This window comes from Macaca nemestrina, chromosome 11 (assembly GCF_043159975.1).
Source record: "Macaca nemestrina isolate mMacNem1 chromosome 11, mMacNem.hap1, whole genome shotgun sequence".
NCBI lineage: Eukaryota > Metazoa > Chordata > Mammalia > Primates > Cercopithecidae > Macaca > Macaca nemestrina.
Window position 1 is genome coordinate 136,527,910 of NC_092135.1, and position 18,252 is coordinate 136,546,161.

The window sequence follows — 18,252 nt, forward strand, 5'->3', positions numbered from 1 at the left end:
ATTTGAGATGCTGCCTTTATCATATATGAAATTTCTATATGCAATTTGGCCCATTTTGAGATTTTTCTTAAAGTTCCATCATTCTGCCATTTTGTTCACATACCTATCAGGGGAGCCCGCCCCCGATGGTTAACGTAGGTTCTTTTCTATTCCCTAAGCATCTCGACTGGTTTGAGAAGTAAAGGGAAAGAGAAAGAGAGAGAAATTTTAAAGCTGGGTGTCGGGGGAGACATCACATGTCAGTAGGTTCCGTGATGCTCCCAGAGCCGTAAAACCAGCAAGTTTTTATTAGCGATTTTCAAAAGGGGAGGGAGTGCATGAATGGGTGTGGGTCACAGAGATCACATACTTCACAAGGTAATAAAATATCACAAAGCAAATGGAGGCAGGGTGAGATCACAAGACCACAGGATGGGGCAAAATTAAAATTGCTAATGAAGTTTCGGCAAGCATTGTCATTGATAACATCTTATCATGAGACAGGGTTTGAGAGCAGACAACCTGTCTGACCAAAATTTATTAGGCAGGAATTTCCCCCTCCTAATAAGCCTGGGAGCACTACAGGAGACCGGGGCTTATTTCATCCCTTCGGCTTCGACTGTAAAACACGGATGCCTCTAAGGGGGCTGTTCATAGACCTACCCTCAGGGCACATTCTCTTTCTCAGGGATGTTCCTTGCTGATAAAAAGAATTCAGTGATATTTCTCCTATTTGCTTCTGAAAGAAGAGAAATATGGCTCTGTTCCCTCCGGCTCACAGGCAGTCAGGGTCCAAGGCCATCCCCCTCATTCCCTGAACATTGCTGTTATCCTGTTCCTTTTTTCAAGGTGCCCAGATTTCATATTGTTCAAGCACACATGCTCTATAAACAATTTGTACAGTTAACACAATCATCACACGGTCCTGAGGCAACATACATCCTCCTCGGAAGATGACAGGATTAAGAGATTAAAGTAAAGACAGGCATAGGAAATCACAAGGGTATTGATTGGGGAAGTGATAAGTGTCCATGAAATCTTCACAATTTATGTTCAGAGATTGCAGTAAAGACAGGCATAAGAAATTATAACATATTAAATTGGAGAACTAATAAATGTCCATGAAATCCTCACAATTTATGTTCTTCTGCTGCGACTTCAGCCAGTCTCTCCGTTCAGGGTCCCTGACTTCCCGCAACACTTACCAATACCACAGTTTTATTTTTAGCCTTTATAATAAACTTCACTTATGGTGTGGCTACCTCTCACCCCGCCCCCTTTACTGCTTGACTGTTTCATCTTCTTTGATCTTACAGATGAACTTTATAAATCAACTAATGTAGCTTCAGGGATGCTACTTTTATTTATTTATGTTTGTAATCAACTTACTTAGTTCTAGTAATGACATTTTCATTTATAAAATAAATTTAGGGAGGATTCTTAATGTTGAGTCTCAATCAGTACTGTGCTATGTCTTTCCATTCTCTTAGGTCTACTTTTGTTGACTTTAAGTAGTAGTTTATCATTTTCCTTATGCAAATTTTAGACATTTATTGTTAAGTTTATGCTTAGATATGTCATTGTAAAATTTATTTTGCTATCATAAATGGAATTTTCCCTTCTACTTTTTATATGAAGGCTATTGGTTTGACAACCTGCTACTTCAATCATTTCTCTCATTGCTTGTTAATTGTTTTTCCATATTATTTAGGGCTTTTCAGACACATTGTATCCTCTGAAAATAGGAAATTTTTACCTCTTATTTTCCAGTTTTATGCGTTTAATTTCGTTCTCTTGCCTGATTGCACGGGGTACCTTTAACACCAGTGTTCAATAGGAGGCTGGAAAGCAGGAGGCTGTCTTGCTCCAACTTTAGCCAGAGTGCTTCAAGCCTTTCCCTGTTAAATGAGATGCTGACTTCTGGCCTGAGGGAGTATGTTTTATCATGTTAAAGAAAAGCCATCACTTTCTGTTTTATTGAGCATTTTTAAACATGCATAGCTCTTGAGTTTTGTCATATGCCCACCTTTTTTTCTTTTTTTTTTCTGCATCTGCAGAGATAATCAGAGGATTTTCCCCTCAGCCTCATTTTACAATGGATTATATTAATACAGTTTCTAATATTGGAGCTACCTGTGCGTTCTTGGGATAACTCCATGAGGTCATGGTATGTTGCTTTCTTAATATACTTAAGGATTCTCTTCGGCTAAAATTTTATTGAAGATTTAAAAGTTGATACTCATAAATGAAATTAGCTAGGAGTTTTTCTTATGCTTTGGCCGTTGTCCGGTTTTGGGGTTATTGTGCCAATTTCATCACATGAATTTGTAAGTTTCTCTTCTTTGTCTTTGCTCTGAAATAGTTTAAATAGCCTTGGGATTATTGGACCTTTAAAGGTTTGAAGGACTTCCCTTAGGAATTTTTGTATGTGCGGGGATTCCAAGTTCTTTCCTCTGCCTTATCTTGCAGGACGTAATGAAGCTATCTGATCTGTGGAGTCTCCTGTAGCAGCTGGTGTCACTGAATCAAGGCCTTCTGCTCAGGGTGGCTGTGGGATCTGTGGGATCTATGTTCTGGGGTCAGTCCCCTGCACGGTCTGACTTTCCCTTTCTTGCCTGCAGGTATGGGGCTGATGTCGACGTCAACCACCACCTGACTCCTGACATCCAGCCCCGATTCTCCCGGCGGCTCACTTCCTTGGTGGTCTGCCCCTTGTACATCAGCGCAGCCTACCACAACCTCCAGTGCTTCCGGCTGCTCCTCCTGGCAGGAGCGAACCCCGACTTCAACTGCAACGGTCCTGTCAACACACAGGGATTCTACAGGGGCTCCCCTGGGTGCGTCATGGATGCTGTTCTGCGTCACGGCTGTGAGGCAGCCTTCGTGAGCCTGCTGGTGGAGTTTGGAGCCAACCTGAATCTAGTGAAGTGGGAATCGTTGGGCCCAGAGTCGAGAGGAAGAAGAAAGGTGGACCCTGAGGCCTTGCAGGTCTTTAAAGAGGCCAGAAGTAAGTGGCTTGAGTTCAGCTCTGACTTGTGGGCTGGGTTGATTGAATGAATCAAGATGTAGCAATAAACAAAAAACAAAAACCTCCAGCACTTGGCCAGAATCTTCAGTTAGCACTCGCAGTTTTCCAGATGGTTGTTCAGATTGATCTTCTCTTTTTAAATTCCTGAATACCAAGAACTGGTATCAGGGAATCTCTAAAAGTACATGTGTATTGTCAGAACTCCTTGAATTATGCTGCTCTCTCTCTCTTTTTTTTTTTTTTTTTTGAGACAGGGTCTTGCTCTGTCACCCAGGCTGGAGTACAGTGGCACAATCACAACCATGTAACCATGACCTCCTGGGCTCTCGCGATCCTCCCACCTCAGCCGCCCAAGTAGCTGGGACTGTAGGTGCACACCATGCCCAGCTAATTTTTGTATTTTTCGTAGAGATGATGTTTTGCTGTGTTGCCCAGGCTTGTGTTGAACTCCTGGACTCAAGTAATCTGCCTGCCTCAGCCTCCCAAAGTGCTGGGATTACAGGCATGAGCCACTGCCCTAGTCTAAAGTTATATTCTCTTTATCCTTTTGCTCTAATTTGTGGCCCCAGATTCTTATAGACAGTGACTTCTTTTATGCTGGTTTTTAAGTGAGCCCTTAAAACAAATTGCAAGCGGGGCTTTCTAGGGTTCCTCACTCTCCTTTCAATTCCACTGAAGTTTCGCTATTTAGGACTGTGTGATAAGCCTAAGTTTTGTTACAATGAAGTTGCTAGTCTGCTTATTTATGAACAAAGATTTTGTTAGCGATTAATGCATTAATCACATGAGAGATTGGAATCGATCCGTAGCTAGGTCTTGTTGTCTGAGGCTCTCTGTGGGATTCAGACATTGACCTCATGTGTCGTCTTTGACTTCCTGCCCACGTGTCAGCCCCTCCCACCGCTCCCAGTCTGGGTCTTGAGACATCCAAGTTGATAACCTCTTCCTTCTCCGTGCCTCTCAAAGGACTTGAAATTCATTGTGTTTTTGTTACTGGATTTCCCTAAACCAGTGATTAAAGCATGCTCCTGTGTAGCCTTCCCGCAAATAGTTAATGAGTGGTCAGCTGGGAACTAGACTGATAGAAAAATGCATTTATGACCATTCCACTCCTCAGCTTCCTCGCTAATCGAGACAGAACTTGGCTGCGCTCTTTTCATTGGGGGCAAAGTTGTCAGCCTGTGCCCCTCAAGCACTGCTTGGCCTGTGTTCCCCAGGCTCTGGTGGCGCTTCAGGGATTGACTAAGGGAAGAGGCTGACAGAGGCTGGGCGTCAGCGGCCTGCACCTGCTGGGGCCTTCAGTGGTCCACTCTGATTTCTTTCTCTAGTGCATTAAACATGGTCAAGTTGTGACCCAGGGAGCAGATGCCCTGGGTTAACGAGGCTGGAAAGGTTTGGCTCCTTCCACCGACAGAAGGAGCAGATAATGAGACCTTCCGCCCTTGGGCCTGCTCTCCTCATCCATCAGGAAAAGCCATGACTTTGTGTTTCGCTGAGCATTTGGAAGTTGGTCGTGAGCATTTGTGCACTTCTGGCTGCCAGTCCTGGCTGCCTTTGCTCTCTAGAGCTAGGATAGAATGAACCTTCCGCTATCCCTCTCTTTCTTCCCACGGCCTCCAGGTGTTCCCAGAACCTTGCTGTGTCTGTGCCGTGTGGCTGTGAGAAGAGCTCTTGGCAAATACCGGCTTCATCTGATTCCTTCGCTGCCTCTGCCAGACCCCATAAAGAAGTTTCTACTTCATGAGTAGACTTCGAGTGCTGCGGTTGATTCCAGCAAGGGAGAAGGTGATCTGCAGAGAAGGTGGACACCAAACCCTGAGTGCTGTGCTGCTGGTGGTATCCTGATGGCTGTTGCTACTGAAGATGTCGTCGTGGACTGTCATTGCTCCTCAGGTGCCTGGGCCGCCGAACAGTCCTTGGGTCATTGTCAGCTGAGAGGCTCATACAAAAGTTATTATTGTTTTTCCCAAATTCTCTTTTCTGGATTTTCAGTTGCATATTAATGTAACGGGCCATGGAATGTGTACATGTAGGGACTGAGGTTGGAGGCCTACGAATTTCCCTGTAGGGAGGACTCCTAGCACTTCTGGAACTGTGCTTCTCTTTATTTTTCTACTTCTCAATTTGATTGTTCGATTAAAGCCTTCTAGTATCTCAATGAAAAGGGAGTTTTGTAAGCAAAGTAGAGGACAGAAATGCAGACATGAACTTGCTGGGTTTTTCCCTGCTCCTGGGGTAACACATGCTTGTCATACATGCCCCTTCCTTGCCACTTCAGTATTCTGGCTTTGTGGTGGAGGTCTCATAGCGATTGTCTTCCTTCAAGGGTGGTTTCCTGGCTGCACAGCACTTGTTCCAATACCTTCTGTGCCTCTCATCAGGTGTCATGATTTTTCTGCCACTTCACCTTAGGGAGCATCCAGTGATTGATTTTAGGAGGCCCACACCAAACTCCCCAGGAAATGACTGCCTTCCTTGGGACCAAGGACCGTTCCAACAGCATTCACTGCCAGTTCTAACAGGCGAGGAAATGCCCGAGGCGCTGTCTTCTATCCCCCACACATACCAGAAAGTGAAAAATGCAGCAAGTCCTCTGGGTGGTTCTGAGCCTCCAGGTGCATGCTGTCCAGTGGACAAAACATCTGGCGGTTGGTTGATTGCTCTTTTGTCTTGGTAGCTGCTTCTAGAATCTCTGCAAGGGGATGGCAGTGAGGCCAGAAGTCTTTCTTTCCCCAGAGAGACATGGCCTGGGTGATCACTGCTGATAGCTTTGGCTGCGTGGGTGGGGCTTCCCCTCACCCAGGGCTGCACAGCCAGCTTGAGGGTCACTGGCAGGTGGGCTGGTGGCTGCAGCCTCAGAGCCCTCCCAGGTTGCTGCTGTTTCCAGTGAATCACATTTCATCATTTGAAGCCCGTGAGGACCATTGTGTGGATCCATGGTGATTCTAGACTTCAGATAGATTTAGGAAGGAGCAGATTTCAAATCTGTGTTTAGATTTTCTGTAATAAGAGAATTCCAATTTGTAAAAATTGAACAACGATATCATTTTATTTACTTAGTAGCATCGCTGTGTCTCTTCGCCGGCAGGCAGGGTCTGGCCATTACTGCGTTCTACAGCCTGAGGATAGAATTCTAGACCCCAGCCCCCTGTGTCACAAATGGGCTCTGTGGGTCGCCCCCGCTGACCCGTGCGTGTGCAGATGCAGTTCCGAAGGGAAGAACAGTCCTCAGGGGATTCAGAGGGGTAAATGGAGGTGTTTCCTCAGCTGAGGTGACACTGTTAGAAGCTGCGATGGTTGTGTAAATATGGGCTGTGTGCTGTTCCCGAGGGGAGCTTGGGATTGGGTCCTGCTGAAGCCAGGAGGGTCTTCCCCAGATAGGAGAGGATCCGCAGGTGAGTGGCGGGGGAGGGCCAGGACAGCCGCGGCCAGGTGCTGTGGGGGCTTCAGCCTGGGGGAGGGAGTGGGCATGTTCTCTGTGGCACCCAAAGCGGGACTGGGATAGAAATTGGGCTGTGGCTGGGGCAGGCGCTATAGGGAGTTAAGGATGATGATATGGAAGTTGGAGCCACCACAGTGGGCTGGGCCTTGTCACTGGAGGGCGTAGGCAGTGGCTCGTCACCCTGGTAGGCTGATAGGGGCTTTCAGGGAGGCTTGTTAGCTCCCTGCACTCTGGCTCTTTACTGGCTTAGTATTTAGCTCCTCCCACCTCGACTCTCTTCTTCCTGCCACCCTTTGGGCTCAGTGTAGGAGAGGAGGGTGACTTTTCTCAAGGTGAGCCGTGTTGTAGACACATGACATGCTCTGTCTGCTCTACTGAGTGCTTCCTGCAGGGGCCTGTTAAGGATGAGGCCTCCCCAGCCCTGCCCGGTACAGGAGGTGGCTCAGTTCTTGGAACTTTTGGGAAGCGGCACCTGGGAATGCTGCCTTGTGGGAGTCCCATGCATGAGTGCGCTGGTGTGACCTTCAGGCTGCACAGAGGCAAGGACCCAGGTGTGGGAGCGTGGGCGTCACGCTCCTTTGCACAGCCAGTGTCTGTTTTGGAGGGATGAGGTCACTGCCCCTGGTCTCTCTAGGAGGAATGGACTGAATCCTTGCAGAGGAACCTCACTCAGACCTGGCCAGGGAATGATGTGTCTGGGGAGAGAATGAGCTGGAGGAGGGGGCCTCTCGCAGCCCTTCCCTGGCCTGTGGCCTGGCCCGGCTGGCCTGCAGGTGTCTAGGGTCTCAGCTTTTCATTTGCAGAGGACATGTTCAACTTCCTCTTTGTTCAAGCCGGCCTTTGCCAAGTTTTTCAGAATCCAAACAATTTGGAGGTTCAGTGTCTTGTTTCAAAGCTGCCAAATATGAATCTGAAAACAGGGTGGGTAGCTAAGGTCACTCCTCCTGGTTTTAGTGACACTCCCTTCACTAAAGCTCCCTTTTTCTTCTGTTGGCAAGGACAGGATACAGAACAGGAAAGAGGAGCACTTTCCACCTCAGCACGTTAGGAAATCACCTTCCTAGGCCCTGGGGCGCCCAAGTCCCGTCTCAGTGAGGCTGCTGCCTGGCTGGCCCGGAGTGCTCCCCAGGAGAGGGGCTCGGTGGCCAGGGGAAAGGAGCCTGAAGGTTGCCCCTGGTTGCATCCCAGGAGCATCTGACTGTCACCACTGCCAGGGCAGCTGCTGGCCGTGGAACAGAGTCCTGGGCCCTGGGCCTTGGCTGCCGTCAGCAGATGGGCTGGGCTGGGCCATGGTGGAGTGGGGACAACGCTGACACCTCTGAGAATTCAGCTTTGGAGTGCCGGGTGAGGGGTTTTAGAGAAACCCATCAATATCACCCACATTCTGTGACTCTCTGTATCACTCACGTTATTTATATATTTATTTATTTATTTATTTGTATTCTGCCTTGTTCCAGAAAAGTGTTTAAGGCAACAATGCTTGTTTTTTTGTGTTTTCTTTTGGCATTTGAAAACTTAGTTAAAATGTACTTGTTAAACAGGTAATTTTAAAGAGAAGGAACAATTGTTTTAAGTAAGTTTTCTTTTTCCTTTTTCCATGAATTGATTTTTCAAATGAAAAGCTCTTGAGAGAAAGAGAGGAAGATACAGCAGACATAGAACTGAGCTAAGGGAGAGTCTGTCTGAGAGATGCGTGGCCTGTGCTTCGCTGCCATCCATGTGGCCTTGGCCAAGTCCCTGTTAACAGAGGCGGCTCCGCTTTAGACAGGGACAAGGCTTCCTGCTGTGCCTTTCTGGCAGGGTTTTATGGGGTCACATGGGAAGCAGTGTGTGACGCAAGCAGTCCCCATGTGCGTGTAAACTGCTGTCCTGGTGACTTGTCCCTCTTCTTAGTGGAAACACATTTGAGGTGATGACAGGGCTGGATGAGCCTGTGACCTGGGAGATCCAGGCTGGACTGTGGGCCCCAATGGGCCAGAGTCCTTGTGGCCCATAGCATAGCACAGGGGACAGAGCGCTCTGTGCAGGTGAGGTGTATGAGAACAACATGGTAAATAATTGATGAAGTCACATTTGTTCAACTTAAAGGATTGTTTTTTGTTTTGAGGTTATTTTCTTCCTTATTTGGATGATAAAATGTCCTTTTATGTAATGAAGGTAAAAGTAGAGGGCAATATTTTTGCTTTTTGAAATGCTCTTGGTTGCAAAACAAAATGTTGGTTGCTGTTTGTCAGCCCCAGAATTTCTTCTTCAGTTCGCCTGTCTCTGAAATCCCAAAGTCAGGGAACCGCAGTCTAGCTGTGGTGCATGTTTACGTATTGGTGAGAAATTCCTCTTGGGTCCTGGAACAGCCTGTACACTGGCGAACAGCACTGCAGCATTTCCACTGCTGCCAACCAAGAACGAGTTTGGAGGTCGCTGTGTGCAGTTTTAGGAAGTGCAAACACCCATGGTGATGGGCCTCTAGCCACCCCTGGATCCATGGGACACGCTCACAGGAAGTTGGTGTGCCTTCTCGGTGAGGACTGCCCCTTGACCTGGACTCTGGGAGCCTGTGGCGATGACACTAGTGTGGGTCTTCTGGCTCTGGGGCTACAGCTTCCGCCTCCTCACTGGCCGTCTGTACTCAGCAAGCAGGCCTGGCCTCCAGGGGCCTGGATCCCTGCCAGCTGGGATTGGACTCTGGAAGTATCTGTTTGGGCCATATGACCTCCTTTCTCACTTACGCCTCACTTCCCTCCTCCGGCTCCAAACCCGAGTCTCTCAGTGTGGAATGAAATAGTTTAGATGCGTACATGATGCACGGTGGTGGGATTCACATCCCAGGAGAATCCCACGGAGAGGAATGTGCAGATTTTGAAGTACAGTGATGTGTGGAATAAATACTATAAATTCTCAGCAGACAGTGGGATGGAGAAGTGAATGGGGGCAGGAGAGGGACTTCTGTTGCCTTGACATGTCATTGCTTAGTGCCTGGAATGCAGGCGGGTCTCTCTTTTTTATGTTGCTTTGATTTCAAGATCTCTTAGATATACTAGGTAGTATATGAATGTGCATAAATCCAGTTTGAGAATGGTGTTTATGAAGAAGCTGTTTCGTGCATACAGTTGCTGCTGTAATTTAGCCGGCAGTGCCCTGCCCTGCCCTGCGGTGTCTGCACAGCTCCCACTGCTTCTCTTTGCTGTTGGGCATGTGAGGCATGACTTGGAGGGGGCCTGGTGCCTGGGGACCTGCTGAAGAGAATGCTCACCACCAGCCCTCTGTCTCCCTTTCTGCTTTGGTAATCAACACGTGTTTGCCTGCAGTGGCCGGGATCATGACTGTTTCTGCCCTTGTGCCTAGTTAAGAGCCTTCAAAAGCATAATGGACATTTTTGATATGCCATTGTAACTTTAATAAATGCTTTATTTTCCTCTAATTGCCCTCAAATGCCTTAATTTTGTGGACTGTTTATTTCAACAGGTGGAAGTGTTGGTCGTGTGAAATCTTGGTGTGCACATTTCAAGAAGAAGGGAGTTCTTTTTTCTTTCTTCTTTCTATGGAACGTTTCAAGTGATTGGATAGAAAGAAGGACTCTGAAGCAGGAATTTTCACCTGCTCTGAGGGAGCTTCGGGCTCCAGGGACGTACCCCAAATGTTGCCCAGTTTGAAACTCCCTGACAGCCTGTTTTATTTAGTGGCTCGTGGTTTCCAGTTTGAAGAGAGTTGTGCCCCTAAAAATGTTTGAAACCCGTGGCTTTCAAGTAAGGTGCCATTGTCCCCACAGTGTTCCGTGGGGTGGGGGGTGATGGAGACTGTGGGCAAGCCTGTTGCTTTTGGCCCCCTGTTGTTACATGGGACCTGTTTTCACAGTGGGAGGGTGAGATGTGAAGATTCGGGATGAACCTGGAATGAACGAACTAAATAAAGACATGCATCCATCTGTCAGCGGTTCCTTGTGTGTTCTGCCTCTTCATTCCTTGTCCCGGAACCTCTGCCATCTCTCCTACTCTCCTGCAAAGAAGGCTTTTTATCACGAACAATCTCAGTCTCTCTTTGCCTCGAAACTAGCTGGATTTATGTGGCAGAGATTGCTAGTTTCCATTCACCATCCACTCTCTCCATCTGTGATAATACAACTCACAGTTTTTAGCTGGACACTCGGATTCCCAGAATAAAGGCTTCATTTCCCAGCCTCCTGTACAGCTAGATGTAACTGTTTACCATTGCTGCTTCCTGAAATCCCATTGATATGCCAGGGAATTTTTTTCTTTAGAGCATAAATCCACTAGGAGGATTAAAAATAGCAACGAAATTGGGAAGCTCTCCAGAAAATAGGTGAATGGTAGTTGCCTTAGAAACACCTGAGAAATCTACATTGTAAGAAATAAATGAGAACATCTGAATGTCCGAGTTGTCTTGCAGAGCTCCCAGAGGCTCTGGAACTGGCACTTCTAGGTACTTCTGGAAGTAGTTGTGAGATAAGGTGAAACTAGAAGCTGAGGCCTGTTTAAGAAGCCATTAGACTCCCCATTCCACACAGTTGGGCAACTGTGCCTACTTCAAACCAGTGAAAGACCGGAGGAGGTATGCCGCTTTCAGCCTTCAGTATCTCAAATCCATAGCTCAGTCGTATCCTCTAGCAAGAAATAAAACAGAAAGATACTTCTTTGAGGAATCTCAGTAGCCTAAAAGGAAAGACCTAAAGTTATCCATACATAACGTGGCCCAGGACATGCCCTCACACGTCTTTCAATGCATCCCAGCGAATAAAAGAATTCTGAGAATGAAGGCTGTAAGTTTGCAGATTACAAGGGCTCAGCGAACCTAGTGCCAACACAATGGAAGGGGAAAGCACCTTGCCTTCTTCCATTCCATATCAGTGTGCACATCCAGGCACATGAGTGTGAGATTTCAGAACACTGGGGAACTGCTGGAGGGAATGAACAGTACACATGCAGAATATTAGGAATCAATAGCTTTGCAGTCCTCAGATGCCACATAGGAAACAGGGAATGTGGGCCTTCTTGAATTCTGAAGGAAGATTATTTCCAAATAGATTAAAAGTCATGCCAAAAGACTTGTAGGCTCTTGAAAAATGTATATTCCACACACCCTTTTATTTATTTTTATTTTTATTTTTGAGACAGGGTCTGTCTGTCACCTAGGCTAGAGTGCAGTGGCACAAACACTGCTCACTGCAGCCTTGACCTCCCAGGCTCAAGTGATTCTCCTGCCTGAGCCTCCCAAGTAGCTGGGACCACAGGCATATGCCACCATGCCTGGCTGATTTTTTTGTCGAGACAGGGTTTTGCCATGTTGGCCAGGCTGGTGTTGAACTCCTGAACTCAAGCCATCTGCCCGCCTTGGCCTCCAAAATTGCTGGGATTGCAGGTGTGAGCCACCACGCCCGGCCTTTACACAGCTTTTTAAATAAAAGGACTAGAGAATGTACTCCAAAAGGAGAAAGCCTGGCATAAAGGCAATGGGAGATCCAACGCAAAGAGCAAAGTGACTCCCCAGGAGCACAGCAAAAGGAGATTCCAGGATGGCAGCCGTGCACTCAGCATAGAAGTCAGCCAGGTTGGGTTTGGTGTCGGCTCCAGAGATGACTTAACTGTTAGAACACCTGTTGCCTCTGAACATATTGAGGGTTTACATAGGAGCTGAGATTGAATTATTGACAAGTACCTAGGAAACCAAGGGACATAACTCCAAGGAAAACAAATTGGGTAGGAAAGAAAAAGTTACCACAGTAATACTATTATATAATTTAGTTATGAATAGTATTTATATAGTCCTAAAATATAAGCACTAAACAGTAACCATATTATGATAGTACCCTATTAGGAGAATGGAGGGCAGGAGGAGGGCTGATGGGAAGTGTGTGCGAGCAAAAGCTGAATAATCGTCATTTCCATGGGGAGAAGTGAAGAGAAAATGCTCAGTCTTGAAAAGCATTTTGCCCCTGATTGAGTGCCGGAGAGCACAGCCCGGGCAGAAAGCATACCCCTGAGAGGCCTGTGGGAGAGGCTTTGGCTTCAGTTTAAACCAGCCCAGAAGCAGCACAGCGGAGAGAATCACTGCAGTAGGGCCGAGGGCAGGGCCTCGTGGAAAGCCGTGGAGTCCACACATCCTGGAAGCCCTTAGTGTGAGGCAAGGATGGGACCCAGCACTGGCCTCTTCAGCAGCAGCAGAGGCCATCACGGTGAGGGGAGCCACGCGGGAGCACCGAAGCTGGGGGAAGCTTTCACCTGGAAAGTATGGCATGTGAGGGGCCGTGAGCTGCAAATGCACAGTTCAGCACCGGAGAACCCGAGGACGGGGAACCCGGTGCTGGAGAAAGGTCTCATGAGTGCAGTGAGTATGGGAAGTTTCTTAGCTGCAACTCCAGCTGCATTGAACATGGGAGTCCACTGTGGTGCTGAGCCTTGTGAGTGCAGCTGACGTGGGAAAGCATTCAGCAAAGGACTCACCTTTCTTTGTTGCCAGAAGGTTCACAACAGAAAGGCCTCATTAATGCAGTAAAGGTTGGAAAACCTGTAGCCATATCGCTAAGTTCATTCAGCATCAGAGAGTTCACACTATAGAAAGTCCTTACAAATGCACAGAAAGTGTTCCGCCAAAGGTCTGCTCTGATTTAGCCCTGGAGGATTTTCAGCTTTAAAATGGCGGTATAGAATCAAGCTGGCTTCACACCTCCAACAGAAAACCAAAATAAATATACAGTGTGAAATTTTCACCAGCAACAACCCAGGACTCAAGTAAGAGAATGAGACAGATTCTGGGGCCACAGAGAAGTGAAAAAACTCCAGGCAGATGGTAGGAGAACCAGACTTCTGCATCCATGATGCCCCTTCCCCGGATTCTGCCTAGCAACAGTTGAGTGGAGGATCTTTCCCTGACTGTATTAGTACACTGCTATGAAGAACTGCTTGAGACTGGGTAATTTATAAAGAAAAGAGCTTTAATTGACTCACAGTTCTGCATGGTTGGGGAGGCCTCAGGAAACTTACAATCATGATGGAAGGGGAAGCAGGTGCCTTCTTCACAAGGTGGCAGGAGAGAGAGTGTGTGTGTGAAGGAGGAACTGTCACACACTTACAAAACCATCAGATCTCGTGAGAACTCACTAGCGCGAGGACAGCATGGGGAAACCACCCCCATGATCCAATCACCTCCCACCTGGTCCCTCCCTTGACTCCCAAATTACAGTTCAAGATGAGATTTGGCTGGGGACACAGAGCCAAACCATATCACCGACTCACCAGTTTTTACACTGGGAAAAGTGAGACTGAGGTGGTCAATCAGCTTTCCCAGCATGCTAGAATCCCTGGCGGGAGACCTGTCCTTGCATTAACCCACAGGCAGCAGCATGACTGCCTGAAGAGAGAAATCTCTGAGGACAGGTAGTGACAAATGGAGGAGGGGGAACTACCATCCCCAGCCCGGGAGAGACTGCTCTGTAACAGCCATAGGAGATGCCAAATCAGAGCGGCTGTTCAGCAGCAGCACGCTGGAGGAGGTATGTTTCCCAGGTCCCTTGGGCACAAACCCCTCACCAGCCTTCTCACACTGCTGGGATAATCCCTTTGGGACCTTCCCAGTTCAGGACAGGCAAAGCTTCCATCATGTACTGGAGTTGAGGTGAGCCTGGGCTTAATGTGCCATGTGGAGCTGAAAAGGAGGCAGTGACCTAGTAGTAAAGACTTGCTAAGCAAAAATATCCAGTAAAAACCAAAACAGGCCAGACAGAGAAAACGGGAATAAATAATCCTTCAATGCAAAGACAGATGTATACCCACAAGAAACAACAGCAAACAGGAAACTGTGACCTCTTCAAAAACGACGAAGCAAAAACCTAGTGATCCTAACGAGAAGACAGTTTGTGAGCGCTCTGACCAAGAATTCAAAATAGCAGTTTTACGGAGACTCAGGGATCACCAAGAACACAGAAAATCACTTCTGAAATTTATCAGAGAAATTTAACAAAAGATGGAAATAATCAAACAAATCTTGGAACTGAGAAATACGTTTGCTGAACTGAAGAACTCATTAGAGGCTCTCAACAGCAGAATGGACCAAGCGGAGGAAAGAATCAGTAAGCTTGAAGACTGTCTCTTTGAAAATACGCAGAGGAGAAAAAAGAATGAGAAGGAATGGAGATCGCCTACAAGAGATAGAAAATTACCTCAAAAGACCAAATCTGAGAATCATGGGTGTTCAGGAGGGAACTGAGCAAGGGCAAGGGGTAGAAAGTAGATTCAAAGAAATAATAACAGAGAACTTCCCAAAGCTTGAGAAGGAGTTAAACATCCAGGCACGGGAAGGTCTAGAACACCAAACAGATTCCACCCAAATAAGACTACCCCAAGGCATACACTACTCAAACTCTCAAAGGTCAAGGACAAAAAGAGGATCCTAAAAGCAGCAAATAACATAAATAACATAAATTAATGGAGTTCTGTTTCATCTCACAGCAGAATTCTCAACGGAGAACCATACCCTAACCCTAACCACCTTTAACTTGGGGGGTTTTGGCAGGAGGGAATGGAATGGAATTTTCAAAATGCTTGATGATTTAGCCCTGGAATGTGCATCACCCAGAATATTGCTTGGAGTTCAATGAACGGAAGGAACCTCCTGCCAAATCCCAGGCTTGCGCTGCATAAAAGCCACTCAGTACAGCCTGTTTGGAAGAGCTTTAAGTTGCAGGTCCAGCCTCTCACCCTTGGCAAACTCCCACCCAAGGAAGACCTCATGAATGCAGATATAGGGGAAGGCCTTCTGCCACAGAGACCTCCTCATTCAGCACCGGAATGTGCACCAGAGATCCAGTCATTACAAGTGCAGCCAGTGTGAGGAAACCTTCAGCCAAGGGCTCCACCTCACTCTGCACTAGAAAGTTCTGGCTGGAGGAGGACCTTAGGTGTGCAGGGAATGTGCACTGTCCTTGTTTGACTTAACAGCGCATGCCAGAGAGGAGATCTGAGAGCAGCCTTTGTGGGGATGGCCTTAGTCAGAAGTTGAACTTCTGTTCAGACGTCCACATTGGGTGCTGCTCATGCATGGTGCTGGGTCCGTGGGAAGCTTGCAGGAGCTACGTGGCATATTCCAGCCTGCCCAGAGCCCTTGCCAGAGTCATGTCACTGTCAGTGCCTGTGGCAGAAGCCGCCACCTCTACCAGCTGCCAGGGACTCCTGAGCCACCCCACTATGCTCTTTCCAGTCCCTTGAGGGAAACCCACATAGCCTGAGCCCTCATTCCCTTCTTCCTGATTGGATGGATAGGGCACGGACATGACCTAGCTTCGATTAGGGGAATTTAGCCAGGGTCTTTTTGTGGCTCACAGGGACGGTTTACCTTTTTTCATGGATGTTGCTGGCCTCATGTGACTCTGGGTGGATTTGTCTTGGCTTCCAACTCAACTTCCAAGGGAAATGCCTGCCTCATTAGGCCACCTTTAACTTGGGGGTTTTTGTTTATTATGTGGAGTGGCTGAGAACAGAAATGGGGTCGGCCATCATTGGAGGTAGGGATGGGGTGTGGAGGCAATAGGATACAGGGAAGAGCTCTCAGTCCATTTGGCTGAAGTTTTGCTGTGCAAGACCTTGGAATGACTGAAGGGCTCTGTGTGCAGCTCAGTGCTGTGACCTGGTTGGATGTCAGGATTGTTTCTGGGCCCACGCCACTCTGAGGAGAGAGTGGTTGGTAGGACAGTCCCAGCACGTCTTGGGGCATCCTGAGCTTGGTCCCTTGTATCCGGGGATGTCTCACACGTTCCAGTTCTGTGTGGGGAAGCTTTTCCCTGGGACCGCCAGGAGCCACGTGCCCTGAAGCACGGAAGCTGGTGGGCGGTGCCATTGATGGTAAGACCTGCTGGGGCCATGTAGGAGTTATAGTACAGAAATACTAGGCCTGAATCGTTGGGAGTTGGGGAGACTGCAGCAAACCTAGGGAGGTGCCCCTTCTAACCAGGCATTCACGCATGTTCAGTAGCTGCTCTGTGGGATGACAGTGCACAGAAATGCTCAGGACCTCTAGACCTGTGTCCCTCAGCCACTCTCAAGGGCAGAGTGAATAATCGAAAGCAGCCTAGTCCAGGGTGGAGAAGTTCACTGGGTTGCCCTGGGCCAGGGCTTCATGTTTGGTAGGGTAAAGCTGTGGGCAGGAAGTTACTTGCTGGGATGCCAAAGACATTTGCAGGATAGCTGCTTGCAGGGGATGCTTTTGGACTTGCTGGGAAGCTGGAGAAGGCTGGGCTCCTGGGGAAATGCTGGGCGGCTGCCTGTGGGGCAGCTGAACTTTTTGGGAAGCTAGCTGGGACAGCCGCAGAACTCAGCCAGGATGCTCCCTGTTGGGTGCTGCTGAAACCTGCTGGAGGTGAGCCCCACTGGCGTCCCGCATACCTGCGAGTGCGAAGGGAGTTGGAAGGAAGGAAAGCACAGTGGAACTAGGAAGAGAAACCCCTTCCTCTTACCAGTGTCCCTCCAGAGCCGCCCACCGACAGGCTCATCAGCCCTGTGCCAGCTGGCAAGGAAGGTGTGCTCCCGGGTCCCAGCAGAGCACTGGGGAACGGATCTGCAGGCTGGAGGAGGAGGCGTGTCATGTGCTTGAAGCAGTGTTACAGGCTTCTTCCTCAGGGGACCCAGTCTTCCTTTCAAGAATCTTGGCCTGTGAATTGAGCTAGGTCTGGGAACTGGGACAGAGGCTGTTGCTATCCACAGTTGTGACTCCAGTCAGATTTTTGGCTCCCAGACCTAAAGTTTTGTTCTTTTTTTCCATCAGTCAGTCCTCTTGTATTCCTAGGGACACCATGTTCAATTAGCCACTGGCAAAGAGCCCTGTGGACCAAGGTGTTTTGATGCCCGGCGTGTGTCTGCTCCCTCCCTTGGCAGACGTAGCCCCCTGGGCTTTGCTGGTCAAGTACTGGCATTTGGTCTCTGCTCCTCTGGAACCCTATCATTCCCATTGAAATCAGAGAGCCCAGCTCAGTGGCAGCGTCCCCACCATCGCACCTGCCTGCCAAGGAGAGCAGTTGTAAAGCTTCTCAGGGGTGCAGGTGCTCCCAGGCATTTCTCGGTGCCCAAGTGAAAACAGGAGTGCTTTGGGGCCTTCTTGCAGTGTGTAGTTGAGAGATAGGTGTGCGGGTCACACATGTTAAACCCAGTCCAACATTCCCATCTCCCTACGCCTCTGGAATCCCTCCTCCACACTAGGAAAACTCCAGCGTCTCAACCTTGTTAAGTGTAGATCATTTCTGAGTTCAAGTTTCAGTCACACAATCAAATAAGCAGTAAGAGCCATGTGGCTTGTTCCTGGGGTGTGCCTCATTGATGGATCCAGTACCTGGAGTGGCGTGAACCTTCTGTTTCAAGGTGAGAGAACACAGTTGGTAACGGGAATTTTTTTTTTTTTTTTTTTTTTGAGACAGGTCTCACTCTGTCACCCAGGTTGGAGTGCAGTGGCGCAATCTCAGTTCACTGCAGTGTCTGCCTCCCGGATTCAAGTGATACTCAGCCTCCTGAGTAACTGGGATTACAGATGTGAGCCATTACGCCCGGCCAATTTTTGTGTTTTTAGTAGAGATGGGGTTTCGCCATGTTGACCAGGCTGGTGTCAAACTCCTGACCTCAAGTAATCCACCTGCCTCAGCCTCCAAAGTCCTGGGATTACAGGTGTGAGCCACCATGCCTGGCTAGTACCAGGATTTCGTACAAGGGTTCTTTCCAACTCACTGCCTTTTGTTGGAGAAATTGATGTTATTGGCATATTTTCAAAATCATGTCCAAATGCGGCTGCAGAACATGAAGAAAATATTTTC

General features: G+C 48.1%; 1 protein-coding gene across 5 annotated transcripts in view; it reads left to right on the forward strand.

The window, feature by feature from the left end:
- LOC105473813 (ankyrin repeat and SOCS box containing 1) overlaps positions 1–18,252 on the forward strand; it is a 102,004-nt gene that overhangs the window by 16,823 nt on the left and 66,929 nt on the right. For 2 of the 5 annotated variants that reach the window (XM_071073700.1, XM_011727877.3), the window contains exons 4-5: positions 2,601–2,986; positions 4,628–4,900. In XM_071073700.1, coding sequence (XP_070929801.1) covers positions 2,601–2,986; positions 4,628–4,755 — 514 coding nt within the window. In that variant the 3' untranslated portion in view covers positions 4,756–4,900. Of the gene's footprint in view, positions 1–2,600; positions 2,987–4,627; positions 6,403–9,911; positions 10,383–18,252 lie in introns of those variants that run through there. The other 3 variants (XM_011727875.2, XM_011727876.2, XM_011727878.2) reach the window with 3 other exon arrangements.